The following is a 12,582-nucleotide window of genomic DNA, read 5'->3' on the forward strand; positions in this document are numbered from 1 at the left end:
TAATACGCTCTTGTCAGCAATCACGGTCGACGCCCTCGGGAGCGTTGGCTGGTTACCACCCGAAAAACACACAAAAAAACGGGCAAATTCAGATGCCTCGTGCACTATAACGGGCAGTATCACCACTCCCATAGTGGAGATCTGTATTAACTTAAGCCCGTAAAATCACACGGGTAGATGAAGGGAATATCATGCGGAAAACAAAAGCAGGAAGAAGAACACGCCGGCCTTTTTGACTCTCTTCTCTGCTCGCCACGCTCTTCTGCTCCCTTTATCGGCACTCCTTCCTCTCGCCCTTCGAATCGCCGCCCGCCGGCCCTTTTGCTTCTTCTCGCGGCGCCCGTGGCCCTTCGTGGCGTATCTAGATTTGCAACCTCTTTATGTAACGTCCTTGATGAAAAAAAGAAGAAGAAGAAGAAATCAGCTGAAACTTCCGTTTCCATCTCGACATGATACAGCTGCTAGCACGCTACGAACCCGGCACATGGGCGGAACGGAGATGTGATATCACATCTCCGTTGGGATCGATCGTTAATTCCCGGTTGCGGCCGGCCAGTACCGGATATCCGGACGAGCTCGTGAACCCTTTTTCTCAAGCGGTAATCTTCTCGTGAGAAGCTTCTGTTTGATTCCTCCCGTCCCGTTTCGCCGTTTCGGTACTGTACTCTTTTAACGAACAAACCTTTTCCAAGCCTATCCATCGCGCCGAAATGCAGCCGTGCCACGTTTGGCGTGCGTAAGGTGCAAAGTACAGCCGCGGAAACAGTGATCAAGTTGTTCGCTGGGAGCTATACTGCTAGTAGTCTGCTACTACCCATGCATAATTTAAATCCAATCACAGGTTTCCAAGAGCAGATGTCTGTACCACATTCGCATTAAATTACGTTTAGTTAAGAGTTTCTGTGTCTCTATAGACGCTTTCCCAACGCGGGCCAGGCAAGCGAGAAGAGGACGCACCGGAGGCTGGAGCACAGCCGGTTGCTAGTTGGCGCTGGCGCTTGTTTAGTGCCGAGCCGGGCAGGGCGCTGTGTAGTCCCCAGGCGGCCCATGCTACTCGTAATATTCTCCCCCGTCCACATCGTCGCAACTAGCAACACACAGCAGCAGTCCCATCTCTCTAGAGTCTAGAGTCTCTCCTTCCCGGCGAGCTCGTTTCATTTCCCCCATCTATATAAGCAAGCGCGCGCTCCCTTTCCTCTCTCCTCACTTAAGGCACGCCGAGTGTTAGCTACACACAGAGAAAGAGAGAGAGAAAGAAAAACAGAGCGAGAGCAGCGGCCGGCCGGCGAGCGAGCAATTAAGCTGCAGAGAGAGAGAGGAGTTAATTAGCGAGAGCTAATTAAGGCTGAGTCGAAGAGAGTGAGCTCCCGTTGTCATTCTAGCTAGCTAGGTTGCTCGCAATATGAGGTCGAGGGGGCTGGAGTTGCGGTGGCGGCGGCAGAGCCAGAGCCAGAGCATGCTGGCCGCGGTCGTGCTCGGCGTGGTGGTGCTGCTGGCGACGGCGGCGGCGTGCGCCGGGGCGCAGCAGCTGAGCCAGAGCTACTACGCGTCGACGTGCCCCAACGTGGAGACGCTCGTCCGCGGCGCCGTCACCCAGAAGCTCCAGGAGACCTTCAACGCCGCGCCCGGCACGCTCCGCCTCTTCTTCCACGACTGCTTCGTCAGGGTACGCATAGATCGAAAAAACCCCAGCTCAAGCTTCCGTGCTGCAATTTTTACTCGTTTTTACAATCGGTTTTGAATTGAATCGATGAGTTTGTTTGCAGGGGTGCGACGCGTCGGTGCTGATCTCGGGGCCGGGGGACGAGCACAGCGCGGGGCCGGACACGACGCTGTCGCCCGACGCGCTGGACCTCATCACGCGTGCCAAGGCCGCCGTCGACGCCGACGCGCGGTGCTCCAACAAGGTCTCCTGCGCCGACATCCTCGCCCTCGCCGCCCGCGACGTCGTCTCCCAGGTACACTTTGCCTTAGCCGCGGAAGAGCCGTTCGAGTAGTGCTCTAGCTGCTTCTGGTTGCTTGACGGCGACGCGTCTAAAACCTTAGTTAGTGCGGTTTTTAGTCTCTAATAGTAGTAGTACTCCGTATTAAGTTTTTGAGCCGGTTTTCTAGTTCTGCTCTGCTCTAGACCTGCCCGTGGAGCGACAGCTATGATGATGGGGGCGCCGAGTTGACAAGTCCCACGACCCACGGCGTGTGTGCGCACACTGGCCTTGTCCAGTTCTGCGCAGCCGTCCGGCACGACGAGCCCACGCTCGCTCTTCACGACCTGAGCTGTGAGAGCCTGTGGCGCAATTATGCCTCGCCCTGTGCCGGGAACACGTAAAAGCGTCACCGCTCAACAAACAACTAATCGTAGTATTATTACTGCGGAGTCGTCGACCAGTTAAATACGGCACCGAGGCAGGCAGTTAACAAGAGAGACATCTCTTATTCCAGCAAGTTCGTAATCATTTCTTAGGCAAGTCGGCGACATTCTCCGTCCTTCGCTTTGCTTGTTTTGAGCAAGAACCTAATACCAGAAAGTTCGCATCTTTTGGCGCTAAATTTTTGGAGATGGCCGGGCGTGGTCCATGTACGGGGCCAGCCGGTCGGGATTCCGCTTAGCTGCCGTATTTACTACTCATAGCAGCCTTCCGCTGCCCACAAAGGCCATTGGCGCAGTTGGAGCCGAGCGTGAGACGGGAGCGAGAGTTATTACCACTGCACTGTCCTTGCCCGGCCAGCCGGCTTCAGTTCCCCCCGGAGTGCGTAGGAGTACTGGCAGTAGTATTACACGGCTCTTCAATGAACCGCGTGCAGCCCCTGTGGGCAAGACAGGGGCATGGTACATGGTAGCGGTAGAGCTACGGAATCCCCCATCAATTATTGGGTCGCGCAAGTTGGCCGTGTCCCGTGTGTGTGCGTGCCCGGTTCCTCGATCGCAAACCGTGATGTAAATTCATGTGATTGTGCATTATTTTCAGGATTTTGAATTTTGTTTTGTTCTTTTGGTGGGTGCTTGTGCGTGCAGGCGGGAGGGCCGTACTACCAGGTGGAGCTGGGGCGGCTGGACGGCAAGGTCGGGACGCGCGCCGCCGTGAAGCACAGCCTCCCGGGCGCCGGCTTCGGGCTGGACCAGCTCAACAAGCTCTTCGCCGCCAACGGCCTCACCCAGACCGACATGATCGCGCTCTCAGGTAGGAGTACCTAAAACGTCTCTCGGCCCAGAAGCCCGTTCGGTCCAGATCTCTACTAGTCCCCGGCAACATCACGCCAAAAACATTCCGTCTGGGCCTGATTACAACTTGTTTTGGTGCACGTACGCATTTTTCAGGGGCGCACACGATGGGCGTGGCGCACTGCGCAAACTTCGTGCGGCGGCTGTACCCGTTCAAGGGGGCGGCGCCGCGGAGCAACCCGGCGATGAACCTCTACTTCCTGCGGCAGCTGCGCGGGACGTGCCCGCTGAACAAGTACAGCCCGGCCGCGGTGGCGATGCTGGACGCCGTGACGCCCATGAAGTTCGACAACGGCTACTACCAGACGCTGCAGCAGCAGAAGGGCCTGCTGGCCTCGGACCAGGCGCTCTTCGCCGACCGCCGGTCCAGGCCCACCGTCAACCACTTCGCCGCCAACCAGACCGCCTTCTTCGACGCCTTCGCCGCCGCCATGGCCAAGCTCGGCCGCGTCGGGGTCAAGTCCGGATCCTCCGACGGCGAGATCCGCCGGGTCTGCACCAAGGTCAACTGATCTATTGCCATTGCTGATGCCAGGATAGAGGACGTACGTACATTCAGTAGAGAGAGGGTAAATCGGTCAATTGTGTGTCTCTCCTCATCTTCTTCTTCTTCTCCGTTGCCTTGCCTTGCTCCGGCCCCCCACATGCTTCCCACCAGTGCATTCATTCATCGCAGCGAATTCGTTCGCGCCCGATTCTTTCTCTTCACCGTGTAATAATCGTACAGGCGCCATCAATACCTTAGGGCCTACCAGTACCATGTGATGGATCGATAGGAACAAACACTTACAGGTTACATCCATGTAAATCTTACACTTGGTCCGGTTAAGAAGCAAGTATATCCCATATGAAGTTATTTTTTGAAGAAGAATATCCATGTAAGAGTAGATGTGTATGGTGTTGAATCTGTCCACTGTATGTATTCTGTTGCCTTGTGGTGGATCCAGACTGGCGCCAGAGGATTCAACATGCTTGGTCCAAGGTGAGTTGAACACCAGCCAGAAAAACATGTGAAATTTTCAGTCAAACTAACAGCCAAGCACACCTTCGGTTGACATGAGGGAACAATCGATATGATGTCTATTTCTACTCCAACTACAGAGATGATAAGCTTCCTGTTTTAACAAAGTTTAGTCTCACCTGGATAAGAAATGAAAATTAGATGGCCATGGAAAAGCGAGAGAACACCGGCTCACACTCAATAAGAAAGTGTCTGGAATGTGATTCTGTAACACCACAGAGCTTGCCGGCCATAAACCACTGAAATTGTCCGGTCCCTTCATAATCATAAAGGAAAGAAGAACCGATTTTGCAGTTTCTCCAACCACCTGGCTTGCTCTGAATTTGCACTGCAGCTTGCAAGTCTGAACAATCAAATCGATGACAGAAAAGAAAAGTTGCACAAATCTCACTTTCCTATCGGCCCTTCATTTATACCTCAGCTCCCCATAAAAATTTTTTATACCTCAGCTATTTTCCTGTTCCGTTGAATGATTCTTTTAGAAATTCTTAGGTCCTGTTCCGTTGAATGATTTGTCATGTCCTAATCATAGGACATTCTTAGGTCCTGTTCCGTTGAATGATTCTTTTAGAAATTCAGGTAACCTTCAATTCTTTCACATCATCTAAATTTCTTAATCTTCATTGTGCAATCAAAGCAGCTCTCTGCTCTATAATAGCTTAGCTGTCTATATTTGACATGCTGATTTTTATGTTGGTCCCTGGTGAAATAATGAAGACATGAAACCACAAATGCACACAAGAAAAGTGATTTTTTTTACGAACCTCGCCAGTGGTCACTGGTCAGGGTACAGTAATTTTGTTGATGAACCTCATTAGAAGGCAGGGTGTTCCTGAATGTCAGATATAGAGAGAAAATGGAAAAGGAATACGAAGTTTGGCTTGGTTTATAAGGAAAACTCGGCCTCAAACCTCACAGAATAGGTAAAAAAATGAAAAGTAGGTGACAAGTATATGATGCCTCCAATTGCCTGCCAGACACGCTGCTTTTCAAGGTCTACATATTAATCAAGTCACTGGCATAATTTTGGATTGCAATCGGATTTTAGTGCTGCGCAAATGCGCTGTCGCTTTCTTAAGAAAAAAAAATAGCTGTCTTAACTGGTAAGTCTCTGCTATTTTTCCAACTAAGTTAACTCACTGATGGGAGGAAAAAAGAATGGATGATAAAGTGGTAAATTATGAAAGCAACTATTTATCAAGCCGCAGGAGCTCAGTTAAAATTACTACATGTTGGGCAGCAAAAGTGGGAACAGAGCTGCATACACAGACAGAAAACTGGACAGATTGCACACCTGTATACTTACGGTTGGACTGTCAGAGAAGTTATGTATTGTGTTTCTTCCTGTCATTTCGGTTTTACATACCACTTTCTCTAAACTTCGTCTAATCTATTCATAACGCCAATTCCTACCAAAGCAAACATGATCTTCACTTGCGGAAATTTGACAAATATAGCATGGATATCATTTCTGGGCTAGCTCAACATAATAGTGTCCTTGTCCCTGTTGCCTTTCCTTTCACCTATCATTGCCAAATTCATCTGAAAGCCACTTGTGCTGTGCTTACCCTATTCATCAATCTAATGCATGCATGACTTTATTTTTTAAGTGGAAATGCATGCATGAATTGATGCAACAAAAATGAAGAATTGTCATGTACGTTCGTACCTTATGGACCCCCTAAAGCATCTCCAAGAACTAACCCAAACATTGCTGCTGCAACAGGTGACATGCACGGTTAATGAATTTGATCATATCTTGTCTTTCTGCACAAAGGTACAAGCAAGGCACTATCATACTGCTTGTTGAGTTTGTCCCCATCTATTCCTGTCCATAAACTCGAATATTACTGTTTTAAGCTAAGTTAGGAGCGTGCTTCTTTTTCCTTTTTGCTAGCCTAGGTTTGGTTTTGCTTCCTGTTTTTGGTTTCAGCTGCGGGTCTCCTGTTATCTGGATGTTTTCTTCTAATACAAAATGACATGCAATTGGACGCATGTTCGAGGAAAAAATAAAAGCTCAGTCTTAGTAGCGAAAGCACATGACAAAAGAAATGGTTTTGATCACAATTCAAAATTCCATAATAAACATTTTTACTCCAATGACATGTGTGTCTAAGTAATGCAAAATGACTTCTGCATAGAGCATCATAAAACATTGCGAATCCTCCCATGTGAGGGTGACCATTATGAAGTAATGGCGTCAGGTTGTGTACTAATTAAGGTCCGACAAAGTTGGTCCAGTTCCTACAAAAATGCATTGCAGTTCCACATACCTCTATTTCTTATTGAATGACGGACACAGATTCTCTAGGTACGAACAATCTGAAAGTGCATGCGCCATAAATTAAGCTGATATAAAACTATGGCTTGAACTGTTCCTTGTCCTAAGGAAATATGATCACTGAATTTTTATGATGTTATCTGTCAGAGTAGAGTGGTGTCCATTTATTTCGTTATTATGAGAGAGGAAGACAAGGATGATACAAAGTCTCCAAAAAACGGTTTGAGTGATAGCTCTAAATTCTGGCATTTATTTAGGCTGGTCTACCAAGAGAATGAAGGAATGTTAATCTATTGAGATGCACAATTGCAAACTGAAGATCAGCATATATATAATCTAAACGAAAAGGTGAACAGTTGACGCTGATGAAAAAACAGGTAGACTTTTAAATATTCAGAAGATAAGTACTGCTATTTGTCTTTTTCAGTGTACAGATGACAGTGCCAAAATCTTTGCATCTACACACACTATAACATATCTTTTTTTAGTAATGATAATTATAATTGTTTCAGGGCGACATGAGTTCAGAACTTCTAAAACTTCAAAATATCTATCCAGGCACTCGGGGAGAAGCTACCATGCTATCAAAAATCACATCAGAGTTCCAACGAAAATGAACACCAAAACAAAGGTAAAAAAGAGAGCACGGAGCACCACCATATTTTCTATATACATGTTCGGCTTAATAGATCTTGAACGGATTTGAGGGTGCAGCATACCGCCTTTCGAAAATCTCATTACTCGTTGGTTTTGTAAAGGTGGCAGTCCAGGCAACCTTCACCTGCAACTCAGAAGAACCGTGACGGCAGACCTTCTCTTCTTCAGGGTATTCTAGAACGACTGAGGTGTGTTCAGCCTCATCATCAGTAATGAAACAGACATTGAGCACAACTTCATCAGATAAATTGACGTGAAGAGGGACAGCTACCAAGTTACACCTTAAGGCAACAGAACCACTATCTTCAGAAACACAGGCCCCTGCGGCCTTGCTATCATCATACTCATACAGAATGATATGAGTATATATATACTGTCGGAATAATTGAACTGCAAAAGTGTTACTTCAGAATCTTTTTTCAGAGGTTGGGAGAAGAATTCACAGGGGAATTCTCTTCATGAAACTGAAACTCTGAAAGGCTGAAACCACAGCGACAGGAGCTTCAATCCTCCTTGCCCTGACGATTCAGATTCCACCCGTCACTATTATCAGGTTCTATATTTCAGCTGTACTGACAGGAGCTTCAAACATATCACATTTACCACTTGTACATATCACATTTTCAGTACCGATAGATATTCTCTATCTTTCCATCATACATAAATGCGGCAGCAAAGCAACCGAACGGATTTTGATTAAAATCGGATTAAAGTAAAATTTGTATTACTGTGACAGTAGTCCAATCAAGCAGAATTTGTATTTAACAAATCATTTTTTGTTTTATCTGATGTCTAGTGAAGTGTTGTAGTAGTAGGAAGAGAACCAGATATTGTAAAAATTTACAGGGATTTCCAAGCGAGTAACAGTTCATCATATTCACAAGTTGGAGTCGACTGAGCCAGCGTCTACACAAAGTCTAACATTGTTTCATCACGAATTCATACTATTTGCAAGCACAAACAACCTAAGTTCATGTGTCCGCCTTGTCCATGTCTGAACATAGTGCTGAAGCTTTGCATATCGGACACCAGTTCTTCTGTCTTAGCCATTCCTTAATGCAGCACACGTGGTACTGATGCTCACACTTCATCCTACCAACTTCTTCATCCTCAATGTATTCCTCCTGCAACACCCAGTCAATGTCAACGAGATACACAAGTAGCACAAAATAATAACAAACCCTGTGTCCAAAAATAGTTACTCGTGATATGAGAACTAATGGCTACATGGATGGGGATAATTTAAAATAAAGCAACTTGCAGAAATTAGAGGGCCGGAAAGACATAAATATAGTACAAAAAAAGAAGGGATGAGCACACCAGCGGTTGTGACATAACATCATGTTGTATTCTTTCTTTTTAAATAAAACATGGTATTCTCAACTTCACCAATAAAACACTACTCCCTCCGATCCATAAAAAGTGTCGTCCACTTAGTACAAAATGGACGACACTTTTTATGGATCAGAGGGAGTACTGAACAATTTACTTAATTGCGAGGAGTTGTATTCAACATTTTCAAAAGTGTGCAACAGAAACGGTAGCATGCTTGTGCAATAGATATACCTGGCATATGCTGCATTTGATATCATCTAGTACAGCTCTGTTCACTTCTAGCACTGAATTTGCTTCTTTATACACATGTAGATCGAGACATTTCGCAACTTGCTCTTCAGAAAGGGCAGTGCTCACAGAACCAATCCGGTCTTCAAGTTGCAACAATTCCTGACCACAACAGAAGTAGGACAAAACCCAACAGCGTATAAGGTCTGAACCAGTTAAGCAGAACACAATTTAAAAAATAAACACAGGTAAACTGAATGATGACTAGAGTATCAATTCATTCATTAACAAAGAAAAGAACCACTCTAATCAAACTATGATGGGAGAATCAATATTGTGAAAGCAATACCTCATAAGACATGTTGTCAATATCCATTCTCATATCTCTATGCTGATCATGCAAGCCAAGACCACTAAGGAACAGATTAGTTTCCAGCACCAGCAATTGCTGCCAATATTTTGTCCAGAGCACATTTCAGTAACAGGTTGGCAACAAAACATAGAAGAACAGTGCAAACCAAGCGATAGGACTGACCTCGTAAGTCAATTCATCATCTTGTTCAATCCTGTCCAACGCTAGCAACACCTGTACGCAGCAAGCAACCTAATAAAAACACTGTACTGTAAATCCTAAACTGTTTATTTCTTTCTAATGTCAAGACATCCTAGCACCTAATCAAAAACACTGCACACTGTAAATCTACAATAGTTTGATCAACTTCATCCAAAATAAAACCTAAGCACAAAACCACAACAACTCAGACAAAGTTTTTTTTTAAATAACCTCTGCAACTCCTTCCATGTTTATGCGTCTGTAGCTATCTCCCTCTCCTAGCAGACCATGAAACATTTGTGGAGAGCTTTCCTCTGGACGAAAACTCAAACTGCTCCTTGTTGTCCGATTACTTGAGTCTTGACGACTTGATGAGTAAATTGCATGAGGCAATTGCATTGAGAAAGGCCTTGTTGATCTCTGTGATGGAACTTCATCCAACGAAAATGGCGCCCAATCTTGTTGACGAACCCTTGTAGTGGTCTCACGCAGAGCAAAAACACCATGCTCTGTTTCATCTGGCATCCTCATTCTAGCATGCTGTGTAAAAGGTCGTCTACTTCTTGCTGAATCCGCAGAATCACGAATAATTCTGTTGCTCGTCCTAGTTGTTTGCTGAGAAGCTGATTGTTCAAAAGTTCTGACTCTAGGACCACTAATGCCAGGATACAAGGAAGGTGAATGACTTAAACTAGACTGCCCACTTAAGCCCCTTGATCTTGAAGAGCTCTCTCCATCAGAAGTCCTCTTTCTCGTGGCCTCAGCCCTCTTACTATGAACAGAACTAGATGAAGAACATCCTGACGGTAAAACATCAGATATTGATGTGCAACCAAGGTTTTTTATGCCGCGTCTCTGTACTCCAGTACCAGCCCCATTTGATGTTTTCACACCAATGGCTGAATTTCGAGGTCCAGTAGGCTGATGAACAGAAGTAGATGCAGTTTGAGGTCTACACAAACTGAATTCCTCTTTATCCTTCTGCCTACGTGATTTAGTCCTCAGTGCAGTATTTCTGACTACAGAATCAACTGCATGTGGAGAATTCCCTGAAGAAACAGAAGAATCTAAGACTTCAGGATCTAGCTCTGTTGGCTGATCGCCAGTGGTTGATGTGGATAATGAATCTTCTGACTCAATCTGCTGAACATATGGATGCCCATCATCCTCAACAACAGCTTTCTTGCTACTCTGCAGACGATTGGCATCAGTTCTTCTGTTACTGCTTTCAGCCTTGTTTAAATCTACCAAAAAGGGGCGTCTTAGCTTTTCCTCATAATTCTTTCTGACAGGAGCTTTTGAAGAGCTTGCAGATATAGCCTTAGAGCCTGCTGAATGAAACGGGTCACGCAAATTTCTCGGCTTGTCCTTATTGTCAGCCCATCTGGCTTTCGTGGGGTTAAGCTTTGCGGTGTTTCCTGGCTTATTGTCATACTGGTGTGGCCTCTCCTCATTGCTTTGATTTCTCAAGGAGACGCCAGAACTTCTTCTCAGAACACCAACTGCTGTGGTGGATCTACCAGAGTCCTCCTCCATAGCAACTTTTGCTACAATTCTGCAACCAGAATTTTCCGAAAGTTAGAAACTAACAAGAAATAACTACTTTGTTAATGTTGTCGCAAACAATAGGAAAGAGAACATCAAAGAATGTAAGCGCTTATCTAGAAATGATAACAGTTCAGGCAAGAATATTTGAATCATGTAATGGTACCAATCTCCAATATCATCAAATAATCGATCTTTGCACCTACTGTTAGTTAAGAACATTCAACTTCACTCCAAGGAAGCTAAATAGTGCTACAAGCTCAACGGCTGCATTTCTCTCGTTCCTTTGAAGCTGAAGCAAACCAAATGCAGAAAATATATCCTAAAATGTACTAAATAGATTTTCCTTAAAAGGGGGGACAAAATGAGACCGTCTGTGGCTCTGCGCTATACTGCTATCATTTCGTTCCTTATTATCCAACCAATTGAAACTACCAGACGAATGACATGTCTTGATCAACAGTTTACGTCGAGATACAATGATGCAGAATTTCCTGCTTGGAAGAAAAGGCAGTTTCGGGACCACGCACCATATAAAAAAAACTGGGGTCATCGATGACTACAACATGTGCAAACATCATTCGTCTATCTATCTAGTATCCCAAATGGTGTGATTTCTTTGAAGCTACAGAAACAAAAGAATAATAACTGCCAATCGATTTCCACCAACAAAGAAAAGTTTGCAGGTTACACAATCACATAAAAATCAGAAAACATCTGACAACACCATCTATTCTGCCTTCTGAAACATTTCGAGAGAATCGTGCCCAAAAAAAATTCCAGAATCCCTCCTCTCAGCTCACACACACGCATGGATTATTGGACTTATATCGAATCAAAACGATCATACTACAGAATATATGGAAACATACACCAGGCAGACTCCTAACTGAAGACGAAGAACAAAAAAAAAAATCGACACCGAAACAAACCAAATCCGGAATCCAAATGAACCACAGGCCAACAGAGAAAGGGGAATCAACCGCAGATTGAAAAAACACCAAAACGACCTTCTCAACCCCGAATAAAAATCCTCACAAAGAAACGATCAACGAGAACAGCGTCTCCCTGTGCTTCTGCCCTATCTAATCAAATCAAAGGCACGCGGCGCGTCCATCCATTTCGTACCTCCTCGAAGCGGCGGCGGCGGCGGCGCAGCGGCCACCTTTTCCTCCTCGTTTTCTTCTCCTCTCCTTTCCTCGCGAACCGAACGGAAGCCGGAAGGGGAGAGGGGACGACGGCGTGCGGACAGAGAAGATTTGGTCAGATCCGAGGCGATTTATTTAGCAAAACTAGCGCGTTAGCGGGTCGGGTTCATGGGGGCCGATGCAGCTAAACGGAGCCCCGCCGTCGCCACCACGTGGCGCGGCTGACTGGGATTCGCGCCGCGCACGCGTCGCGGCCCGCCGGTCCACCCGTCACGGGCTCATGGAGCACGAGAACCCGGGGAGCGTGCTCGCCGGCGGCTTAGCCTGACCGCGTCGCAGGGAACGCACACGGAACACGGGCTGCCGCCGCGGGTTTTGTGCAGAAAGAAATCAACGGTTAACCAGAAGCGTTTTAAGAAAATTACTAACCTTTGAACACGTTTTGTGTGTGCGTGATCTTTTTGAAACAAAAGCCAAAAGGACACGGGGGAAGCAGTCCTCGTTGGATGGCGAACCCGTGGGAGTGTGGGATCATCTATTTTTTTCCAATTTTTTTATGTGCAATTTAGTGATTCGGAGATCGGATAAACCAGC

The 12,582-nt window shown here is 46.0% G+C and overlaps 2 protein-coding genes and 1 long non-coding RNA gene across 5 annotated transcripts; 2 read left to right on the forward strand and 1 right to left on the reverse strand.

Moving 5' to 3' along the window:
- Positions 1-1,059: 1,059 nt before the first annotated feature.
- Positions 1,060-4,107, forward strand: LOC100834997 (peroxidase 16). The gene is made up of 4 exons (XM_003563429.4): positions 1,060-1,666; positions 1,767-1,958; positions 3,014-3,179; positions 3,317-4,107. The coding sequence occupies exons 1-4, from the start codon at positions 1,403-1,405 to the stop codon at positions 3,730-3,732; spliced, it is 1,038 nt and encodes a 345-aa protein (XP_003563477.2). The 5' UTR covers positions 1,060-1,402; the 3' UTR covers positions 3,733-4,107.
- Positions 4,108-6,983: 2,876 nt separating this feature from the next.
- On the forward strand, positions 6,984-8,126 carry LOC112269876. Its single transcript, XR_002962099.1, has 2 exons — positions 6,984-7,153; positions 7,281-8,126. It is a non-coding gene; the product is annotated as an uncharacterized LOC112269876 (long non-coding RNA).
- LOC100835307 (E3 ubiquitin-protein ligase Praja-1) lies at positions 7,989-12,127 on the reverse strand. 3 transcript variants are annotated; one of them, XM_014897837.2, is made up of 6 exons: positions 11,969-12,127; positions 9,527-10,850; positions 9,278-9,346; positions 9,092-9,190; positions 8,746-8,904; positions 7,989-8,303 (listed from the first exon to the last, which is right to left on the reverse strand). In XM_014897837.2, the coding sequence occupies exons 2-6, from the start codon at positions 10,829-10,831 to the stop codon at positions 8,151-8,153; spliced, it is 1,785 nt and encodes a 594-aa protein (XP_014753323.1). In that variant the 5' UTR covers positions 10,832-10,850; positions 11,969-12,127; the 3' UTR covers positions 7,989-8,150. The 3 variants fall into 3 exon arrangements, with proteins under 3 accessions (XP_014753323.1, XP_024313090.1, XP_014753324.1); XM_024457322.1 differs by lacking the exon at positions 11,969-12,127 and adding an exon at positions 11,047-11,191; XM_014897838.1 differs by lacking the exon at positions 11,969-12,127 and having other exon boundaries at positions 9,278-9,328; positions 9,527-10,831.
- Between the last annotated feature and the right edge of the window lie 455 nt (positions 12,128-12,582).

The sequence above is a fragment of the Brachypodium distachyon genome, chromosome 1, assembly GCF_000005505.3.
Source record: "Brachypodium distachyon strain Bd21 chromosome 1, Brachypodium_distachyon_v3.0, whole genome shotgun sequence".
NCBI lineage: Eukaryota > Viridiplantae > Streptophyta > Magnoliopsida > Poales > Poaceae > Brachypodium > Brachypodium distachyon.

Bases quoted from the DNA above. Each gene is read 5' to 3' on its own strand.
- LOC100835307 (XM_014897837.2), bottom strand. From the start codon at position 10,831: ATGGAGGAGGACTCTGGTAGATCCACCACAGCAGTTGGTGTTCTGAGA. The intron at 9,347-9,526 runs GTTATTTAAAAA...TGTTTTTATTAG, and splicing joins ACATGGAAGGAGTTGCAGAG to GTTGCTTGCTGCGTACAGGT. The intron at 8,304-8,745 runs GTATATCTATTG...TGGGTGTTGCAG, and splicing joins TCAAATGCAGCATATGCCAG to GAGGAATACATTGAGGATGA.
- LOC100834997 (XM_003563429.4), top strand. From the start codon at position 1,403: ATGAGGTCGAGGGGGCTGGAGTTGCGGTGGCGGCGGCAGAGCCAGAGC. The intron at 1,667-1,766 runs GTACGCATAGAT...GTTTGTTTGCAG, and splicing joins TCCACGACTGCTTCGTCAGG to GGGTGCGACGCGTCGGTGCT. The intron at 3,180-3,316 runs GTAGGAGTACCT...CGCATTTTTCAG, and splicing joins CGACATGATCGCGCTCTCAG to GGGCGCACACGATGGGCGTG.